The following is a 22,706-nucleotide window of genomic DNA, read 5'->3' as shown; positions in this document are numbered from 1 at the left end:
GGTGGGGGACAGCAGGTGAACGGTAGAGGGGGCGGGGGTGGAGGCAGGTCACTGGTTGTCATCGAGGAAGACAAGGTAAGTGGGCCCCCAGGGGGAGGTGGGGAAGATACAGGTCCTGTCTGTGGGGAGACAGAGACATCAAAAAGACAAAGCATCAACAAGGATGCCTTTCGAGTCCCCCATCACTGTGCCTTCCCTTACTCTTATTCTCCACCTAGACTAGACCCTGAAGCCTGCTCTCACCTCCCACACACAATTAAGCCCCGTTTTCTCCCTCTGCATCCTGAACATCCAACACACAGATGTACACACAAGGCAAACACAGACATAGTGGACAGTCATAGTCATCACATGCAACAGCGCGACTGATACAGACAGGCCTGCACACGGGCACCCAGCTGAGAGGGGGAGGGGAGCTCAAACCCCACCCACACTCTGCTTTCCACGGTGTGCTTCCTGGGACAGTGTCACCCGGAGGAAGGAACGCTGTTTTTGTCTCACACAGGTGCCAACCTTGCAGCCTCAAGGGTCCCCTCTATCCTGGTCTGAGGTCTCCTCCACGCTGGGGTCCTCACCTCCTCCCCAGGCCTGCTCTTCCCCCCACTGGCCTGAAGGTCTCGGCTCAACTATGTAAAAGCAGAGGAGGGGCCACGTACTGAGATTTCACTGAGTTGGGCCACCAGCTCTGCCACTTGTCCCCGAGCCTGGCGCAGCTCCTGGGACTCTCGGGCCAGCTTGTCCTTCATCTTGTTCAGTGTCCGCATCATCTCTTCCCTCTCCAACGTCTTGGTCTCGCATTCCCGCTCCTTCCTCTCCAGCCTGCTCACCAGCTCCGCGTGTTCTGGGATGGAAGAAGGACAGGAGGGGAAATGGGAAGAGAGGATGTGAATGCGTGTGTGTCCCTCTCCAAAGGAGGAAATGGGGTCCTCGGCTGGGCAGGGGAGGGGTGGGGCGCAGGGAGCGGGTTTGGGCAGAGCCCCCTCACCTTTCCGGAACTTCTCCGCTTGGTCTCGCCACTGTTTCACTTCGTTCTCATTGATGAGCCTGGCGGGGAGTGAAGGGTCTCTTGATTGTTTGCTCACAGCTTCCCAGAAGACATGGCGTCTTCCAGTTCCCCACATTGGTACCCTGATCTCCAATCTGTCCAGCCACATCAAGGAGGCTAGGATTTTGACTCTCCAGATGTCTCTCCAGGTCCCATCCCTGACAAGTTCTCATTACCTGTCTCTCCATGGTCTGAGAAAGCTGAAAGGACCCTTAGAGTCCAACCCCTCTGGGATAGAGTTGAAGATCCTAAGACCAGAAAAGGAGATGACCGCTAACTCGTGGTAAAGCCAGGACTAAATCCCAGGCTCCCCTTAGTTGTACAATGATTTGTACCCCTCTGTACAAATAGGTTCTCGCATCTGAGAGAGATCAAAATATCGGCCTTACCATGGTCCAGACTTCCAATGACCAATGTGTGAGAGCAAGAGAAATTACCCACCCCAGTAACACAGAGTAAGTGGGTAGAGGGTAAAGAGGTGATGTGTCTAAATCACAGGAAGCCCCTTCATTCTTGTCAAACTCATTACAAGCGGTGAAAATGAAGCTTTTACCCAGACATCAAGGTATAAGAGAGGTGAAATTCCAAGGTGAGATCTCAATAATCATTTCTTTTGTAAATCTGAAAACACAGAGAAGTTAGATCCATGACTCTTGGCCTCCTCAACCAGGTCAAGGATATAAAGAGGGAGTGAAGTATGATGGGGAAATAATTTGCGAATAGATTTCTTTGGAGAGAGCCATTGTCATCCTCTCTGGCGGGGGGGCGGGGGTGGGGGTCCTCCTTCAGCACCATCTAGTGAAGTGACTTCTTTGCGCCCACCCAGAGGGTCTGGCCCATGTTCCCTGACACCGGGAGGGAGGCACGGTGGACTGGGGCTAGGCAGGTCCAGAGGGTAGGCGGAGACCCGTGACACTCCAAGAATTTGTTAGTATGAGAGATTGCATGAGGGTTTCTCATGAGCCAGAGAGCATCGTGGAGGAATTCGGCTGAAGCTATTTTAAGTCTCATCCAAAAAGTCCATCTGGACACTTCAACAGTGTACGTCTACGTGTATTGTATTGCCAGTGAATCAGGACCTGATGGAAGGGATGGTGCCAAGCAGGCCTGGAGGGAAAAAAAGAAAAACATGTGTCTCCAGTGACCAGGGTTTTGTAGCGAGAGGCCCCCAGCAAGGAACTTCTGAAGACCCCAGGAATACATGTCATATCTTTATCCATGTGCCAAGCCCAGAGAGCAGGAAGCCTATTTACTAAGTTACCTGATCAAGTAGGGCCTTTTCCCTTTCTCCTTCCTGCCCCCATGCTGCCTCGGGTGGGGGTCAGAAAACGGTTAGCTAGAGGAAAGGGGGGGTGGGGTAGAAGGGGCTAGAAGAGAAACAGAACACAGAAAAAGAAGCCAACCATCACACTCACTCACTCTCTCTCACACACTCTCACACTCTCTTCCCACTGCAGCTTCCAGCCCCAGTCCACGGAGAGAGACTCAAGGCTAAATCCAATCTAGAATATTGATTCACGTCTGAGACTAGCCCTTCTACTTGCAGATTTGAGGCTATGTTGGCAGCTGAAAGTGAGCTTAGGACTCCCATTGTCCAAGAAGCAGCAAAAACTTCATTGCACCCGAGGAGTTGTCATCCTCTGGCAGACGAAAAGCTTCCCCACTAAGTAATGTAAAGAATTAGTAGAAGATGAAAATAAAGCTGCCTTCACTATTTACAATAGCCAAGACATGGAAGCAACCTAAATGTCCATCGACAGAGGAATGGATAGAGAAGATGTGGTACATAGATACAATGGAATATTACTGAGCCATAAAAAAACCGATGAAATAATGCCATTTGCAGCAACATGGATGGACACAAAGATTATCATACTAAGTGAAGGAAGTCAGACAAAGACAAATCCCTTATGATATCACTCATATGTGTAATCTAATTTAAAAAATGATACAGATGAACTTATTTACAAAACGGAAACAGACTCGAAGACTTCAAAAACAAACTTATGGTTACCCAAAGGGAAAGGTGGGGGGCGAGATAAGTTAGGAGTTTGGGATTAATGTACACGCTACTATATATAAAATAGATAATCAGCAAGGACCTACAGTATAGCACAGGGAACTCTACTCAGTATTCTGTGATAATCTATACGGGAAATATGAATCTGAAAAAGAATGGATCTATGTGTATGTATAACTGAATCACTTTGCTGTACACCTGAAACTAACACACCACTGTAAATCAACTACACTCCAATATAAAATAAAAATTAAATTTAAAAAACTTCAAAAAATAAATAAAGCTGCCTTTTGATTACTTTCCTAGTTGTACCTGTCCAAGATACCAGTTAGGATTTTGACTCCACCAACACCCAGCTATTTGTGCAAATGAAAACAGTAGCATGAATAGTTCAGAAATCATTTTCTCCTTGGCTTTGCGATGCAGCACAGTGAATCCTTGAGAGCCAATTCATCTCCTTAAGGGCAGCTGACTTAGGCTTAGACTGAAAGTAAAAGTTTAAAATTAAAAGTCCGTGTGCTAACATGAGGCCTGATTATTGGCTGACACGACTTTAAACTCATTTCTCGGTGTTTCTCTACACCCAGGGTCAGTCAAAGACGATAAGCCAGAGACCTTAGGCTCTGACATCGTTTTCCAACAGCCCCATGATTCAATTGTCATGCTCTATTTTCAGTGGTTGGCAGACCTTCTCTAAAGAGCCAGAGTAACTATTTTCGGTTTTATATACTCTGTACAGCCTCTGTCATATATTCTTGTGTGTGTTTTTAACGACTCTTTTAAAATGTAAAACTATTCTTGGCGCGTGGACCATACGAAACAAGCTGGAGGGCGGGGGTTAGCCTGTAGCCATAGTTTGCTGACTTCTCCTCCATGTTGATACGTGTAATTCCCCCTCAACCCACTGAATGCAGTGGATCATGGCGAGTTGCGTACACCCCCTTTAAACCTGTGCTGTCCAATACGGTGGTCGCCAGCCATGTCACGTGACTACTTGAATTTAATGAAAATTAAATGAAATGTAACACTCAGTTCCTCAGTCACGCTAGCCACACGTCAAGGGCTCAGCAGCCGCATTTGGACAGTGGCATGTGTGGAACATTTCCATGATCTCGGGGAGTTCTGTTGATTTTGCTCAAGGCCCATTGGAGGTGTCTGGGCTGGAGAGAGGGAGCTGAGGTTTCACTGGTGAGACCCCAAGTAGGAGAGGGATGGGAAAGGAAGAGGAAGACAGGTGAGGGATGGCCACTGCTCACATGTTGACGATGTTCTTGACGTTGAAGTTCTCCAAGGGAGCCAGGTCAGGATCCATACCCCTCTCATCCTGGAGGACGATCTGCTGGAGGATGCGGTCCAGGAGCTGCCACTGCTGGAAGTTCCTCTTGTCTGAGGGATGACAGGCATCGTATCTTTACTGAGCCCTGGAACCCCCTGGGGCCCTGCCCTAGCGTCACTCCCTGGGGCCAGGCTGGGGAGGTGAGTCCCTCCCCTCCCTAGACAAGCTCCCCGTCTGACCGGGGAGGCAATGCAACTACTGATAATGAAGACTCATAAATCCTATCATTTCTTGCTCATCTGCAACTGACCTTTTATGAATGTGTCAACCGTCTAGATATATTTCTCTATTCCCTGAGATGCTTTCTGGCCGTCTTCTTCCCTGTTGGTACCCTGAGTATCCTATACCTGGGGAATGCAAATTGCTTTTTTACAATTATCTTCAAAAAGCACATTTAAGAAAGTAAATCTGCTCCAAACATTACATGCTGAATAATGAAGTCTCCAGGGAAAAATTTTTTGAAAGAAAAGGTTTTAGGATTATCAGTGCTATTGTCCTACAGAGGAAGATGAATGGAGACGCATTACAGGCGCACACTGAGAGGGGGTCAGAATGGGCTGAAGAAGTGGCTGTGGAATCCTGGCAGATTTCGTGGTGAAGGTGACCCTGAACTGTGAAGGCAAAGGCATCGTGTGTTGCGCCTGCACAGGGCCCCACGGGCATCCCCTTCTAATCGTAGTCTGACTGGACGTGGACTTTCTTTTCACGTGATGGCCACAAGCTCCTCTTCCTTGGTTCTTGATCCAAGTACTTTGTTTCTACTGACCACCAAGGGGAGGTCAAGCAGCATGATCCTGGCCTCAAAGGCAAGCCATAATGCCCACAAAGTGGAAGGTCACATCTGCATAGCCCCATTTTGAGGCAGAACAGAGGGACCCGTTCACAATGCCCTTGGAGCACTAAACACAGGAAGTTATGTGAGCAGAAGTCGGATTTCCCACGTCTTCCACGAAGACTTTCTAGACTGAGTTCTGGAGAGCTGGCAGCTTCCAGGTCACTGTGTCTGTCCTCCTTTCCATCACTCCACTGACACATGCATTGCAAAGTGGCCATCGTTTTCCATTTACCTTTCAACCAGGAACACAGGGTAAAGCCTGTGTTCACAGAAGTAGAGTGTGTTTCATCTAAAGCCCTGACCCCAAAGAAACAAAATTCCTTCATATGTACAGACTCACTGAGCCTCAGGTTCACTCACTGTAAATTGGAGATAATAATACACTCCTTAAGCCATTCTGAGGTATAGAGACACTATCTTAATAGACCTCCCATCACACCCAGCCCAGAGATGGCGACAATAAATCGTAGTTGTCACCACCACCTCGATTACTAACACCAACATCATCACCACTAAAGAGAGTCTGTCTAGGCTGACCATTATGTTGGGCCATGCCAGTTTCCAAATATTCTATTTTATGAAGAGCTTAAGTACCAAATGGTGCAGTTATAGCTCATTTCAAATTGCATGCTGGCGTGGCTATTAGTAATTATGTATAATTTACTCAGTCACCGGGCCCACCTGGATCGTAAGAGCTTAGCATCTGCTTCTATAGATACTGACATTTGGTATTTGTAAAGTGAGTCAGGAACAAGGGTGGTAGGATGGGAGCCAGCAAGGGCTAGATAGAGGACTTGATAAAATCTTAAAAAAAAAAAGGCAAGGCACACTCTTCCCACAGCTGTGCTGCTCCCCGCAAGCACAAAACTCCTTTTTGGAACGCCCTGAGGAGAATGATCACGACCCCGCCACGAGCTGGCAGCCAGAGCTGTTGGATCCTTCAGGGATCAAGCTCCCGCTTGTTGGACCAGGATGATGGCATTGCTCAGCGCTGACTCCCCCGCTCCTCTGCTGGGGGACAGTGCAAGTCCTGACCCCCAGGAGGAAGGGAAGAGCACGGGCCTGAGTCCTATGGCCTGGCCTCCTGGGAACTGGGGTGCAGGGGGAGACATGGGGAGACTTCCCAACCCTGGGAGCTTCTGACACCTTGTCTCCAGCTGCCCCGGGGCCAGGGGCTCAGGCTGGCTGAGGGAGCTACTCACAGGGCATCTGCAGGCAGTGGTGCAGGACAGACAGCAGGCAGGGGTAGGCCTCTGTGTGCTTCAGTTTCTTGTGGATCAGCTCAAACATCTGGGAAGCACTCTTGGTGTCGATGTGGACCTGAGGGTGTGGAGGGCATAGTGAATGGGGAGAGGGGAGGGGAAGGCAGCAGAGGGAGAGAATGGGGAGGGAGAAGACCCTGCTTTCATCCACTGAGCCCCGTCCGGCAGCAGCATTCCTTTCCTGCCTCTGGTCCAGGCTTAAAAAAGAGACGGGCATGGGCTTCCCTGGTGGCACAGTGGTTGAGAGTCCGCCTGCCGACGCAGGGGACAGGGGTTCGTGCCCCGGTCCGGGAGGATCCCACATGCCGCGGAGCGGCTGGGCCCGTGAGCCATGGCCGCTGACCCTGCGCGTCCGGAGCCTGTGCTCCGCAGCGGGAGAGGCCACAACAGTGAGAGGCCCGTGTACCGCAAAAAAAAAGAAAAAAGAGACGGGCAGAGAAAAGGAGGAGAGAGCTGTGCTAATTATATAAACCAGGGTTTCCCAACCTCGGCACCACCGGCATCTTGGACTGGATGATTCTTTGTCGTGGGAGGCTGTCCTGTTCATTGTGGGCTGTTCGGCAGCATCCTGGCCCTATATCTACCAGAGGTCAGGGGCATCTTCCTCACACCTGTTGCGACAGCTAAGAATGTCTCTAAACATCGCAGGTGTCCCCAAGGGAAGTAAAATCTCCCCTGGTTGAGAACTACTGATTCAGACTAAGGGAAGGAAGCAGGGGCCTGGATGAGTCAAGGAGCACATGGCATAGGTTCACGGGTGCAAGTTCCAGACCGACTCTGCCGTTGAGTGACAACAGCAAGCTGCTTGCCCTTTGCTAACATCAGTTTCCTTCTCTTTAAATTCAGGGCTTTTTTTTTAGAATATAAAGAGATGGTGCTTGGCTACTGAAGCACCACCCCAAAGGAGGTCTCCACGTGGGTAGGGATTTTAGAACACAAGATTTAAGCAGCAGACGCGTGGATTTTCAGGGTTACCAAGGCTAAAAGGGAATGTTGTTTGCTAAGCATGATCAGGTCAGTGATGGGGAAAGGTATCTCAGGAAATTACTAGAAAACACGGAGGAAGTCATCCCAGGGGAGGCATTTGAGAGTAACCATGTGTAAGAATTGTCTCTCTTTCCTTTGGGGGTTGCAGTGGGAGATGCTCTCCCCGGTTAGGCTCTGCTGGTGAGGCCTGGCAGAGCCACCATACTGCCAGGGCTCCAGAAGCGGGACCTGGCCGTGGAGGCATCCACCAGGGAACCGAGCCAACACCGGACCTACCACAGCACGGCATCTGGGACCCACTGCAGTCGCCCCATCCTTGCAGGCTCCTCACCATGTCAAACCTCCTGGCTAGCTCCAGGTCATCCTCGTTCCGGACCATCTCGAAGAAGTCCAAATGCCTAGACAGGACGGGGGGATACAGGGAGTAGACATCACCTCCAGGCCAGCCCCGGGTGAGGGTTACAGCCCTTCCAAGCCCCCCACTGACTCAATCTGAAGGCTTCATTCAGGTGAGGCCAAGGCAAAGCCAGAAAGAAGCCAGCTGCCTGTATGTCAACACTCTCCTCCTTTACAGAATCCCATGCCCATCCCTCAGGGAGGCCAACCAAGGGTCCTATCACCTTCCATCGGGCTTTCACAAGTTCGGAACTACTGACATTTGGGGCTGGGTCATCCCTGGCTTTGGGAGGTGGGTGTGTGAGTTCCAAGATGTGTACCAGCATCCCTGACGACTACCCACCAGATGCCAGCAGAATCCCCCACTTTGTGACAACCACAAAATGTCTCCAGGAGCTGCCAGAAGTCTCCTGGCACGGGCAGTCAAGGACCACTGCCCTACATCTACCTTCCCCAGTGTTCTTTTCTCTCTTTTTTATCGGAGTATAATTGCTTTTCAATGTTGTGTTAGTTTCTGCTGTACAACAAAGTGAATCAGCTATATATATATACCCCCTCCCACTTGGACCTCCCTCCCTCCTGGACCTCCCTCCCTCCCCGCCCCCCATCCCACCCATCTAGGTCACCGCAGAGCACCGAGCTGAGCTCCCCGTGCTATACAGCAGGTTCCCACTAGCTCTCTATTTTACACATGGCAGTGCATATATGTCAATCCCAATCTCCCAATTTGTCTCACCCTCCCCTTCCTCCCGTGCCTCCATGTCTGTTCTCTACGTCTGGCATCTCTATTCCTGTCCTGCAAACAGTACTGTCCCGTGTCCCCACTGAAAGCCAATCTCTCATCTTCTACCCCATCCACTCCTCCACGCCACCACAAAAGGACCCATTCTCTCTCCCTTCAGACCTAACGTAATAACATAGTCTGTGCAAGTCGGGTGGAGCCAGAGAGGCTCACTAGTGATGCACAGGAGCTCCACTGTGCCCTTTGGTCAGCAAAGGCCTTGATGGCTTGCTTGCACCTTGGCGGGGAGCATTTCTTGGCTGAGCAGCCGGGCGCTGCGGGACGTTTAACATTCCTGGCTCCCTACAACCAATGCCAGTAGTGCCCCCCACCGGCCAGTTTGAAAACCAAAGAACACCCCTACATGGTTCCAAATCCCCCCCCCAGCGGGCAGTACTGCCACAGAGGAGGACTACTGGGTCCACCTGCCTATATCATCAGAGATCAGACAGGAGGTCAGCAAAGAGGACAGGCAGGGGCATAGGTGATGTGGGACAAGAAGGTGGGGGAGCTGTCCACCTCCCGCCCCCCAGAGCTGCTTCTGAATCGACGCTGGGTGCGGCAGGCGGTCTCCAGGGGAACAGAAACCTCCACAGGAGTCCTGACCATCCCCCACCCCGAGGCGTTGTCGCTGTAGGTTTGCATGGGGACGGGTGACTTGGGCCTTACTTGTCCAGGATGGCGTTCTCGTGCTGTCGGAGTTTGTCAATCACAGGCTGTATCCCCAGCATCAGGAACTCGTACCGCAGATGGAGACGGAACTCCAGATTATCCTGGGGGTCACCAAGGGAGGACCAGACTCACTGGCTGGTCTCAATTTCCACAGGAGTCCCCAGTGGCCCCCTCACCGCCACTCCAGTCCCACCACCCTGCAGCAAACTCATCAGAACTGCTTCGAGTCCCGGCGTTGCAAGAAAGGGTGGGAGGAGACATCCTCTGACCTTGTTATTTACTCCCTTTTGCTCTCCTGACTCACTTCCTTTAAGTCCTTCACCAGTTTTCTCTAAGTTTTTGGCCTCAAACAGCAGAGTTGAAGAGTGATACAGAGCACACACTTTGGAACCAGACATTTCTTGGTTCCAATCCCTGCTCTGTCACTTACTGGTTTTGTGACTTTTGCAAAAGTCTTAGTTTTCTCATCAGTTAAATGGACATGATATTACTTACCTACAGGAATGATATTCATAAGAACTGCTTGGTGAGGTATGGTTAGCAACTAACCAGAACAGATGTCAGCATAAATAGCTAGTACTGACTCAGGTGACATCAGCATCTTAGGGACAGGTAATTCCCCCAATCCACCCCACCTAACTCAGGTCATCAGGATGGGACGCAAAAAAAAGTATGCTGGCAGAAAAGAGGGAAAAGCAGAGATCATTAAGTTGCCCCTTTTGACCTTCAACAAGCTGACCGTGACTGGGGCACCTGATTGCCTTAGCATTTGGGGGGTTCACCTGCTCTTCAAGTTCTTCTTCGACTGTTGCTATTTTTAAGGTCTGGGAATCCCATTCTGACCCCAAAAAAAGGAAAATCAGAAGTCACACCTCCTTACAGAAGGTGGTAGAAGAGAATGATCGGCCACCCCAGAAATCAGTCCAGAAGCAGGTCTTTAGAAAGTTCTAGAAAGAAGGGCCAACACTTGCCCTCCTCCCATAAATGATCCCCCACCATCCTAAACAGTCATCAGCCAGACAAGCTTGGGGTTTGTCCATGACACACATAATGCATGACGCGACCCAGGCAGGAAGCTCCCCAGGAACCGCTCATGACAGGGAGGTTTATGACAAGCTGTTCTTTCTTGGCCCCAAGTGAAGGAGGCAAGAGGTGATACAGGTAATCTGAGGACAGTGATGGTAGTGTCAGCCACACTGACCCTCTGCCACGTCCCCAGGCAGCGCTCACGCCCTCTTCCCCAGGTCCGGAAAGTCAGGGCCCAGCAAGGGCACAGAGAAGATGCCTCACCTCTCCAGCGCCAGCATTGAGGACAGCGTTGATAAAGGACATGATGGCTGTTTTCAGATTCACTTCATCTCGGTACCGGCCCAAACTGCGGTCCAGCTCATTCAGCAGTGTCTGGATGGAAAGGCAGGATGGAAAAAGAGAGGACGGCTCAGGATCCTATGAGTCCAGCCTCTGTGCCTTTGCTCCTGCCCTTCCAATCGCCCAGAATGCCCCATCTGTTCTCTCTACCCAATCTATCCAATCTCATCTTGGACCTTCCCTAAAGCTCACCTTTTCCAGGAAGCATCCTTTGCCTCTCTACATCTCGGCCCCAGTCCTACCTTATTCTCCTGTCCACTCAGCCTTGGGGACTTGCTTTATTTTGCTGGGTGTTGCTGAAAAGATGCTTTAGCACTTTGCAGCTGTTTACAGCTCCTCAGCCCTCCGTATCTGTGGGTCCCATTTGTGCAGATTCAACCAATGCCAGGTTGAAAATATACATGTTTTTTAAATTTCAGAAAGTTCCAAAAAGCAAAATTTGCATTTGCTGAACACCAGTAACTGTTTACATAGCATTTATATGGTACTAACAGTTATTTACAGAGCATTTACATTATATTAGGTCCTATAAGTAATCCAGAGATGATTTAAAGTACACAGAAGGATGTGCGTAGGTTACATGCAAATACTACACTATTTTATATAAGACATTTAAGTATCCACAGATTTTGGTATCCACGAGGGTCCTGGGACCAATCCCCCAAGGATACCGAGAGTAACTGTATTCCCTGCCCAGCTCCTTGATAGCATGGATATTACCTTTTACCTCCTTTGCATCTTCTGCAAAAGGCCAGGGGTCATTTTCTGAACAGAGTAGGTGCTTTAAAATGTTTGATGACAGAACAAACATATAGTCTATAGTGGTGGATAAACCATAATGCTTGTGATAACCGTTCACATCTATTAAGACTCAGTACCAAGACATTATACTTATTGTCTATCTCTTTACCTGGAGCAGGTCAGGGAGAAGAAAAGAGCATAGCATGGCCTGAGTTCCCAGGACTCGTCCCAGTGCCCCTATAGTAGGCACTGGCCCAGGCATCGGGCCTAAAATCTCCATTCCAGCAATGGCATTCAATTCAATATTTCTTGACTGAGCCCCTTTATGAGCCAGGTGCTGGGTTCAGAGACACTGAGCCACAAAAATGAAGCAGACCAATATTCCAGTCTCAAGGAACCCACGGTCTAGTGAGGAGTCCATTTTCTCAGCCAAACCGCCCCTCTCTTAAGGCTCCTCAGCTCTTTTTACATAAGCCCTCCACCAGCCCCGCACCTGGAAGCGCGTCCGCTCGGCCGCGTACACCTGGTAGTGTAGCATGGCCTGCAGCACCTTCTTGTGGCCACCAGGCACCAGGCACACGGCGCCCAGGATCTCCAGCACGGCCACCTTGGTCTTGCTGTTCTCCGTGCGCAGGCTCTGTGCGATGGTGCTGATGGCCTCGGGCTGTGCCAGCACGTGTGCCCGCCCCTGGGAGTTGTTCATCAGAGCTTTGATGCAGCCGATGAGGGAGGTGTGGATGCGGCTTTCACAGGTGGCGTGGTCCATGCTCCGGAGGAAGTTCAGCAGACAGGTCAAGCCCTCCAGCTCGATGAAGCGGGTCACAAACCTGCCCAGACCAGAGCCATCAGCAAAACAGGTATCCTGCAGTTGCATATTATTCTGTATGCATTTTGCAAACAGCTACCCCTTACCTGGGTACCGCTGTGTCCCACCGACAGCAGCCCCTTGGTTCACTTGTAAAATTTACCTAAAGCGCTAAAATCCTATCACCTCACAAGACTCAGATCTTATTTGCATTTTAAATACCATGCATTTGCACGTCGTTGACTGTGGGTTACACAGCTATGAAGGTGTATATGTGAAACAGATGATCATGATAATTATTAGGATAATTATCATGGCTGTTAAACCTGAAGACTCATCACCAACGACGATAGGAATTAAGAGAATCACAGTCAGAAAACAAGGAGGACTTGCAGACATGGGAGCCATCAGAGTCACTGCAACAAGGGATCAAGGCTGGGGAAGGCACTCTTCAAGGGATCCCTAAGAAAACATCTGAGTTATCTTGAAGGGTAGCAAAAAAAACATTAAAAACCCTTTAGTTCAGGGGTTCTTAACCTGGAATCTGTGTTCCCCTAAGGGGTCTACGGCTAACATTCAGGGGTCCATGAACTTGGATGGGAAAAGAAAATTACACTTTTAGTTTTGGTAAAACCTCTACCTGAAATTTAGCGTTTCCTTCAGTGATGAACGTAGGCAATAAACTATAGTGGCATTAGCAGATCTGTGACTTTGTCGCACAAAGAAATCACAGCTGTTTTCATCTTTAATTACAGTTGTTACAAGTATCTCAAAATATCATTTCCACTCATCAGGGCTTCAGAATTACGGTGGTTGCCGGTTCTTATTATTTAAGGCATAAAGAAGTACATTTATTGCTATCTCACAAATGTTTAAACTTTGCTAACTGTATTTCAATTTAATTGGCTCATTTTTAACTTTATCTATTTCTATCTATTTTACTGTTTAACGACATCGCTCTGGTAAGCACTCAAAAGGTTTCACGTGGGTGGCAAAGTCATCCATGGCGCACACACACATACACACACACAGAGGCTTCAAACCCTTGATTCAGTAGAATAATTAATGATCTGAGGAAATGTCATAAATGAAGGTGAGGAAAGCACTACATATAATTAGTACATTTGACCCCCAGTGCGTTTGTATTTCTACATGATTAAAGAAATACGCCTAGAAAAATAGAATGTACTCTTAAAATTGTTAAAAATAGGTATTATTTATTTTCTATTTTATACTTTTATGTATTCCACAAAATTTCCACCATGACTGTGTGTGACTTTTGTAATCAGAAGTTTATTATGGGGGAAAAAAAAAATAAATGGAAGTGGGAGATGAACCCGGCAACCTCCCCTCAGCCCTTCTACTTCCTGACTTCCTCATCCTTCCTGCATCCCCTGCCCATACCAGGCCCCCACCCCACCCCGCCTGAGCAACAAGCAGGGATTAGGGGGCTCCCTTTCTCCTTAAGGCTATTTCCAGGCTCCTGGGTCAACCTAGACCACACATGTGCACGCGTGCGTGCGCGCACACACACACACACACACACACACACACACACACACGAAGATCATTGTGCTGGTAACAACTGGAGCTCTAGAGAAAGAAAAGGCCTGATTGTGGTGTTTGCCAATTTCCATGGTATAAATACCGCCAGCATATCTGATTTCAAAGTATCAATGTGTGTCATTGAACATGGAGCTGGGAAGAGATGCACCGTTTACATATTCCCACCAGGCACACACACTGGGTGTAAAGTCACTGAGCACAGGTAACAGTAAAGAGCATACATAACAGTAAAATGTAGTCAGATCATCAGGTAATTAGGGAGTGATAAGTTTCAAGCACTTAACTGCCTTTGTTTTTGATAGCATTTATTTAATCACGAGTTGATGTAATTTACATTTTCATCATAGCTATGTTTAACAACCAGCTTGCAAAACTGCTGAACATGTTGAGAGTCAGTTCCCACAAGCCAGAATGAGTTGCCAGACACAAGAGGAGCCTGTGGCTCTCTTGGGCCCTTTCACAATGTGGACTGGGACGTGGGGAGAGGCTCTTTTCAGCCCTTGGGACACCCATCCCCCCCTTCCTTGCCTGCTCCCACTCTAGATGGAGAAATCTCATCCAGAGACACCATATCGCCCCCTAGTGGCTGGAGTACTTCTCACCCACACTCACCCCTCTGGCGCGGGGCCCCTCATGTGCACAGCTCTTTCTTGTGTACCTGTCCGTATGCCCAACCCCCACCCCCCCATCCTGTTCTGTCTTCCCAATAAAACAAGCACCTGCCTTCAGTTTCTCTTCAGGATCTGAGGTTGATCTCATCTTCCCATGTTCATCACCCCTCCCCAACATGCCCATCCTCTGGCAGCATCCCAGCTCCTCACAGAGAGGGTGTAGGAGCCAGGATGTGAAAGGAGGTAAAGTGAGCTCTAGGGGATGCTGGAGAGTGGAGCTGGCCAAGGGGACTGGGATGGGAGCAGAGCTCTGCGTGAAGCTTCGGGAAGCTGAGGGGACCGCTGGGTGAGGGGACGAGGAAGGAAGTGAAAGAAGGGGACATCACCTCATGGGCTGTGTCCGGAGGGCCGTCTTCAGGTCTTCCACGACTTGGTTCCTCATCTCCGTCTCCTCCTCATCAAACGCGTACAGACTCTGCATCTGAGGTCGGAGAAGGGGGCAGAGGTCACGCTGGACTGCCTGTCTCCCAGCTCCCTGCCGCTCCCAGCCCGAGTGTGACCCGGGGGCCGCCCTCGCCTCAGGAATGGTGAGGCCTCAGGGAATGGTTTACTAAGACAGAGTGACAGACTCTGAGAAGAGCCATTCCCAGGCTTCACTTTCCTCATCTGTAAAATGGGGAGAATGACCAGCCCAGACTATTTCCCAAGGCTGTGTGATATATACATAATAAATGTTTCAGTGGTTTGGGGGGACCTAAAGTCACACAGGGGAGAGAGGGATCAGGGTAAAATCTTGAGAATAACTGAAAAGCTGCTGATCCCCAGAGAGGGCGGGCTGTGGGGTGCAGGGGAGGATCATGACCACTCTCCCCAGAGCCTTTCCAGGCAGGGCCGGGGCAGGACAGAGGCGAGGCTCACCGCGGCCATGGAGTTGATGCGGTCGATGTAATAGTCAGGCCAGCTGGTCGCTAGCTTGTTGGGATCCTCCTGTTCCTGGAACAAGATGAAGGACTGGATGGACCCCCCGGCAAGACAGGCCCACAGTCTGAGACCCTGAGCTTCGTCCCAGGTCAGCATTCAGATTCATCTCCTAGCCCAGCCTAGACGAGGTGACTTCGAGGAAGTTATAAAATCTCCCCAGGCTTCCATTTCCTCCTTGGCAAAAGGCAGATCGTGGACATCGAATCTCAGGACCAGCCAGTGACAGAGGCAGAAACCACACAGGTGTATACACTTTCAAACAATATACACAATTAAAAATAAATTATTTTTTTCCCCCGTTATATCTGTTCTGACTCTATTTAATAAAATACAATTTTAAGTCTGTTGAATCTAATGAAAATGTGTGCTTATATTTCGTACATCTCCTTTTTCAAATTTTATTGTTTTCTGATAATATCATTCTCATTGTATTTTACAAAAGTATTTGTCGGTGACAGTTTGGATATTTAAAAACTTGGTCTTTCTCTCAGACAGTTTGGGAAGCACTGATTGACACAGAGCATTTGGTGCAGCGCCTAGCACATAGAAGGTACTCAGTAAACTGTAACTTTAAAAAAGGAGGGAAAAAGACACTCCCAAGGCCCTGGGTTTGGAAGGAGGAAGGGTCTGTGCAGCTAGGAGGTAGAACCCAGATGAGACATGGCCCTCGGGCCCCAAGAGAAAGCCTCAAGTCCTCCCCAAGTGTGGGCAGGAATGAGGGGAGCTGGACAAGAATTGATGCTGACTGAAAATCCAGTCCTCTCCTCCGGCCAGCGGGTCTGCTTCTGGGCATTACACACACCCTCCTCCTTCCTGTCCCTGTTTCATCTGGAGGTACCCCCTCATCTGCTTTCTGCCAATTTCCTGCTTTCAAATTAGCATGAACATTTACCACCTCCAGAACCTTCCTGTTGAGCCACCTGCCTGCCAGCCAGCCTGGACTTTGCCCTGCATCCCTCAGCCTCATCCACTCTGGCTTCATGATTTTGTTTCTTAAAATCCAAATTTTAGCGCTTCCCCGGTGGCGCAGTGGTTGAGAGTCCGCCTGCCGATGCAGGGGACACGGGTTCGTGCCCCGGTCCGGGAAGATCCCACATGCCGCGGAGCGGCTGGGCCCGTGAGCCATGGCCGCTGAGCCTGCGCGTCCGGAGCCTGTGCTCCGCAATGGGAGAGGCCACAACAGTGAGAGACCCGCGTACCGCAAAAAAAAAAAAAAGAAAAAAAATCCAAATTTTAGATCAGTGAGAAACCTGGCTTGATCGGGTCTTTGTGACTTCACGTGGGTATCTATGACCAAAGTCCCCAAATTCTAGCTTCCGCCTTAGAGAGGAGATCACAGAACATAAACGAACGTTATCATGAAACACATACTTTCCTGCCTTTACTGGCTCCCCATTTAGCCATTTCACATGCCTTTAATGAGCACCTACTACATGCCAATCACTGCACTGAACCCTGAAAGTACTGAACAAAAAGTCATCCACGTAGTAGTCTGTCTTGTGCCAGAGGCAGGGTGACCGGTGCTCTACGTCCATTTGTGGGCCATGGAAACCCAGGGTGGGGGGCATCTAACACACAAGGCTCATGCGGGGGCTGGGGTAGGGGGTCTGAGAGGACTGGGCTGAGTTACTCAAGATTACTGAAGCTAAGAAAGGGGGAGGGTATTAGAGACAAGAGGAAGTACCATGTGGAAAGAGAGGGGGGTGCGAAAGTGTGTGGGGAGATGACACACAACGTGGTTTGGAAGGTGGTGAGAGACGTCCTTACATTTTAGTGCGTTTTTAATTTTAGCTGCATAAGGGATCAACGTCAGGGACCTCCAGAGTAAATCAGTTTGGAAAGTGGAGAAGCACGAGATAGGATGAACTACTCCTGTAATTAATTTTCTCCTCCCTCCCTCTCTCCCTCCCTCCCTTCCACGACTCGAGCTTTTGAAAGACCTGCTTTCCTCCCAATGAGATTCCTAAACACAGAGCACAGTATTCTACAGGTGCTTAATACATGCACACTGAGTTTACTAGACAGTGGCTTGCAGTGCATGCAGGTTCTCAAGGCTCTGGCAGGCCTGCATTCCAGCATCATTGCAGCACTTGCCACGACTGGCTGGTGACTTTGCGTGAAGGCCTCTCTAGGCCTTCCTGGCCTCCTGTGTAGAATGAAAGATTAGATTGGGTTGCTCCTCGGTTCCTTCCAACTCTAGAATAGTGACCAATTTTATGAGCTCGGTCTGGCCCAGTATGGAGCCCGGAACAAATATCTTGAGCGAGAAGAGTTATAAAAGAGCCAGGAATGGGCTCTAAGGAGCACGAAGGAGAAACAGCTCCAAACCATCCCAGACCTGCCCGTCTTCTCCCAGAAGGGAGACTTCTGAGCCTCAGGTGTGGGAAGAACCAGGTCCTAGCTCCCAAACACCTATATACTCTTGAGCTGCAGGCCTGAGAAACGAGAGGGTGGAGGGGTGGGGAGGAAGGTGGGCCAGGAAAAGAAAAATAGAATGAAAGAAACAGGCTCAAATAGAAAGGTGGCAAGAGAGACGTAGAGAGAAAGAGATGAAGGAAAGAGACATAGAGATGGAGGAAGAGAGCAGAAAGTACAGCCACTGGAAAAGCAGAAGGGAGGAGATAAAACCCAATTAAGACCTGACTGCGGCCCGGCACATCCTTCTAGGGAGGATCATATTCAGGGGACTGACATCTTTTTTTTTTTTTTGCGGTACGCAGGCCTCTCACCGCTGTGGCCTCTCCCGTTGCGGAGCACAGGCTCCGGACGCGCAGGCTCAGTGGCCATGGCTCATGGGCTCAGCCGCTCCGCAGCATGTGGGATCCTCCCGGACCGGGGCACGAACCTGTGTCCCCTGCATCGGCAGGCGGATTCTCAACCACTGCGTCACCAGGGAAGCGCAGGGGACTGACATCTTTTAATGAAGGAGAGGAGGAAAGGGAGGAAAGGGTGGGGAGAGTGGAGACCAGTGTGTGTCCCTGGTGTGCACGCTGCCCTGGGACAGGGACACAGCCTGGGACGGGGTGGGGGGTGGGGGTGGGGCTAAAGATCCAGAAGAGACCACTCACTTCCCCCCAGATGGAGTTCTTCCAACAGAGCTGCCCCCAGGTATGGCCCAGGGCGCACACCCTCTCCGCATACGCACAGGCACAAGAAAGGAATCTAGACTTTTTTTTTTTTGGCTGCGCAGCTTGTGGGATCTTAGTTCCCTGACCAGGGATCGAACCCGGGCCCACAGCAGTGAAAGCACGGAGTCCTAACCACTGGACCACCAGGGAATTCCCTAGACCTGTTATCATACAGCTCCCTTACCCAGCACCAACTCCTGGAACCCAGTGGGCACCTGCTTACAGGATTTTTGAAAACCAGAATCCTATGTCCCTGAGTGTAAGCTCCATGAGAGCAGGGATTATTTTTGTCCTGATTTATTCACTGTCACTCCTCCAACACCTAGAACAGGACAGGTGTACAATAAATACTGGTTAAATGAATGAGCAAAGCATGGAGGCAAGGGCTGCTGTGCTGTGGACCCTGAGGGACAGCAGAAGGGAATCAGAGAGGGCACCTTCTTCTTGCTGCAGTAGATCTGCCATTTCTTCTCAGGTGGCAGTGCAAACACAGCCTCCCGGTTTTTGTCGGTGAGATCCAATTCATCCTGCAAAGACAACAAGAAATACATCTAAAACCCAGACATGGTTGACCTTCGAATATTCGGTCCTACAGGAAATTACAGTTCCCTCGAATTCCCTCAAAGCCCTCAGCCTGCTGTCCTCCTCCAAAGAGCATCAAAGATATGATAGGGAAATTCTTTTTCTAGAAGTTCAGCCCCATCCTCCCATCTCCTTGCAGCAAGCCCTTGAGCTTCTATCCAAGCATCTTTCACTTCCTGTCCCCGTCCCTGGCTCCTCCTATCCAGGTCCCCTGTTCCCTGCCCATCTCCCGTATTGCTTTGCTAGCCTCTAGTCCTCTAGCCTGGAGTGTCCTGTCTTCCTTCCTTGTCCTTCTTAAGCTTGTCAACACCATAAATCAAGGCTTGACAAAGAAAGAAATCAGTCTACTGATCCAGTTTTTGCCCTCACCCTTCAAGTCTCTGTGCCCTTTGAGTGTCTCCCCCAGAAATTCTCTGGTTCCCCCAACCTCAGCATGGGTCCCAGCACAACTGAAGAGACCTGGTAAAGATGATGAGCTGAGCATCTCTCCTGGCAACAAGGGCACGCCATGCCACGGGAGGTCTGCTTCCCATGGAGGTGTGCCTGCCAGGGATAGCCCTCCGGCTGCACCACCACCAAGACAAGGCTGTACACACGCAGGCTGGGCTCCAGCAGCTGGCCCACGCCTCCCCAGGAGCAGGACTGGGTAGTTTCTGACGTCATCAAATTTAGGGTAACTCTTTCGGTAGTTTGGGATGATTTTATAGGTTTGGCTGTGCTGAATGGCTCCTAAAAAAGTTCTCTTATTGAAAATTCTTCTCCTGTGATTCATGAGTTATGCAGGGGCTCATCAAAAAAAAAAATAGTCAGTGGGCCATGGGAACATAATGTGCTTTTCAGCTCAATTCTTTCTTGTACGGTTTTTTAAAAAAAAATAAAAGCAAAACTTACATTAAGACAAAAAAAAGCATAGTATTACTAATCTTTACATTTTCTAAAGTGATAGTGAAAGTAATATCTAAGAAGGTACAAGGGTCTTAAATATCAATATCTACACTTTTTGTCCTTTACTTTTATTCAACGAGAACATTTTAGACTTTCCTTCACATAGATCAGAACTGTCCAAGAGGAATATAATGTGAGACACATGTATTTAAAAAATTGTTCTGGTCACTTTAAAAAATTAAGAAGGAATAGTTGAACTTAATTTTAATAATACACTGTATTTAACCCAAAATATCTAAAATATGGTCATTTCAAAATATAATCAATGTAAAAAAAAAAAAGATCAATGAGGTATTTTACATTCTTTTCTTCAAACTAAGTCATCAAAATCTGGTGTGGATTTCCCATTACAGTTCATGCTGGTTCAGACCAGCCACGTTTCAAGTGTCAGCAGCCCCATGTGACCAGTGGCTGCCATCCTCAATGGCACATTCAAAGAGAACTTGAAACTATGCCCATCGGGTCACCTGCCTTTCAAACTAAAGACTCCAGCAGATCTAATGCTAAAGGAAGGTTCTTCCCTAGAACCACTCTCTTCATATCCCAGGAATGTCCCCAGACCCTGCTCAAGGTTTCTGAAGCATTTCCTTTCCATGGTCAGAATCAGAAATAAAAGAAAAAGATAGAGTTCTGTGCACCTGACACTGCCCAGCACAGACTCCATCTCTTCTACTTTTGCTTATGCAGTTAGTTCCACCCGGCCTGCCCTCCTGGCCCACCCATCCTGTGGACCCTGGTCTAATTCCCGAGCTCAAAGTCAGCATCCTCCCACAAGCCTTCCACAGCCCCTCCCAGGTAAGAACACCTCTCCCTTCCTGAACTCCAGAGCAGTTATGTTCAACCTTGTACTCCGGCTGTGTACACACTGGTCTTTTCTCACCAGTGGTCTCTGTCACTAAATCGAAGGACCTTTCTTGGCGATTTCGCTCAGCCCAGGTAGTCCATGACTCTGCGGACCATCCACTCCTTACTGAGTCTCTCTTCCCTGGTTTCCTGGACAACCACACTCTTGGGCAGTCCCTCCTCCTGCTTCACTGTATGTTCCCCTTGGGACCCCCGACTTCTCCTCCTCTCTCCTACCATCCAACGTTGAAGTCCCAAAGGGCACCATCCTGGGTCCTCTCCTCCCCTCCCTCTATGCTTCCCCGGGGTGAAGCCTTCGCAGCCATTCCCAAGGACTCAGTGACGATCCTAAACTCTCTCAAACCTGTACCTCCAGCTCACCAGTGTCCTGAGCTCCCGATCCTGGCACCCAGGTGCCTCCTATACTGATCAACTTTGGTGACCCTCAGGTACCTCCCACACTCATGCAGTGTCAGGATGTGCCAGGCACTGTCCTCAGTGCTTAAGGTTTACTCATTAAACTTGCAACAGCCCATTTTACAGGTGAGGAAACTGAGGCACAGAGAACATACGCAAACTTTGTTCATCAGACCCAGACCCTAAGTCTGGGTCTCCACTGGCACATCCTATCCTGTACAGGGTCCCACCATCCACCCACAACCTCACGTAAGAAACGGTGTTCTCCAGTTCCTGCTCACTCACCAATCCCAACAAATCCTGTACTTCCTTCTCAGCAGCTCTTGAATCTGTCCACTTCTCCCCATCCTCACTGCTAACACTTTAGTCCAAGCCACCATCCTCCCCAGCTCGGAGTGCACCAAGAGCCTCCCGATGGTCTACACAGACCTTTTTTTTTTTTTTGCACTGGATTTTAATCTTTAATATCTAACATTATTGCTTTAGGGCATGTTTTCCCTGAACCAGGAACAGAGTGCTAATTACATAAAAATATACACATAGAAAAAGTAGTTCTCCATTTTCCCGGGGAAAAAACAGTAACTTCTAGAATACTCAAGGGTTTTGTTTTAATTATAAAGTCTTGGTCATCTCATTTATTAGCTCTGTGACATACATATTTAAATTAAACATTAGACAACCGTTACAACTTATAAAGGTAAGGTGTCATTACTGAGTAAAGAGATTCTCCTGTGAGTGGATGTGTCCCTTCTCCCACCCTGGGTACCCTGGATGGAGGGACCCTACTTTTTTTTTAGGAAAGTAGATTGGATCACCTCAAAACCCTGCTTAACCTCTTCGGTGGCTTTCTGTCACCCTTCGGATCGAATCCAAAATCCTTGGTTATTCTCATCGTGATGGTGCTCCCCCCGAAAGGACCCAGCTCTTTCTTGAATTGAGACTCTCACATCTGCTGCTGCTTCTGCGGGGGACTCCGTGGCCCTCTTCTGCACCTCCATTCACTCATCTAACCATCGCTGTGCTTTCAGATCTCCATGGAAGTGTCACTGCTTCAGAGGAGACACCATGACTGCCGGTCTAGAAGAAGGCTCCCTGCTAGACACTCCCACAGCTCCCCAAACATTTCCTTTCAAAACACCCACCACATTATCACTACTGTTCAAGATCGGCCTTCCCGTTCGGCTTCATGTTCTTGGGGGCAGGAACTACTCCTGTTGGTTCGTCACTAAATCCCTGGCAGCCCCACGGGGCCCGGCACACAGCAGTCTCTCAAGAACTATTCTTCATTTGTTTGATCAATACCTCACGCTAGTCTTCCTGCAGACAAGACGGGTCTGACTCATCCTTTTTTGCCAAAGTACCTTGTTAAAAAAAAAAAAAAAAAA

General features: G+C 49.3%; 1 protein-coding gene across 1 annotated transcript in view; it reads right to left on the bottom strand.

The window, feature by feature from the left end:
• Window positions 1-22,706, bottom strand: part of DAAM2 (dishevelled associated activator of morphogenesis 2) — a 47,456-nt gene that overhangs the window by 21,967 nt on the left and 2,783 nt on the right. The window contains exons 2-13 of the mRNA XM_024766061.1: window positions 18,972-19,061; window positions 15,344-15,418; window positions 14,812-14,906; window positions 11,937-12,270; window positions 10,625-10,735; window positions 9,332-9,435; window positions 7,817-7,883; window positions 6,439-6,556; window positions 4,322-4,451; window positions 986-1,044; window positions 657-841; window positions 22-119 (exon numbers count right to left, since the gene is read on the bottom strand). Coding sequence (XP_024621829.1) covers window positions 22-119; window positions 657-841; window positions 986-1,044; window positions 4,322-4,451; window positions 6,439-6,556; window positions 7,817-7,883; window positions 9,332-9,435; window positions 10,625-10,735; window positions 11,937-12,270; window positions 14,812-14,906; window positions 15,344-15,418; window positions 18,972-19,061 — 1,466 coding nt within the window. The remainder of the gene's footprint in view (window positions 1-21; window positions 120-656; window positions 842-985; window positions 1,045-4,321; window positions 4,452-6,438; window positions 6,557-7,816; window positions 7,884-9,331; window positions 9,436-10,624; window positions 10,736-11,936; window positions 12,271-14,811; window positions 14,907-15,343; window positions 15,419-18,971; window positions 19,062-22,706) is intronic.

The sequence above is a fragment of the Neophocaena asiaeorientalis genome, unplaced genomic scaffold, assembly GCF_003031525.2.
Source record: "Neophocaena asiaeorientalis asiaeorientalis breed wild unplaced genomic scaffold, Neophocaena_asiaeorientalis_V1.1 scaffold46, whole genome shotgun sequence".
Classification (NCBI taxonomy): domain Eukaryota; kingdom Metazoa; phylum Chordata; class Mammalia; order Artiodactyla; family Phocoenidae; genus Neophocaena; species Neophocaena asiaeorientalis.
This window is presented reverse-complemented; position numbering and strand designations above follow the sequence as displayed.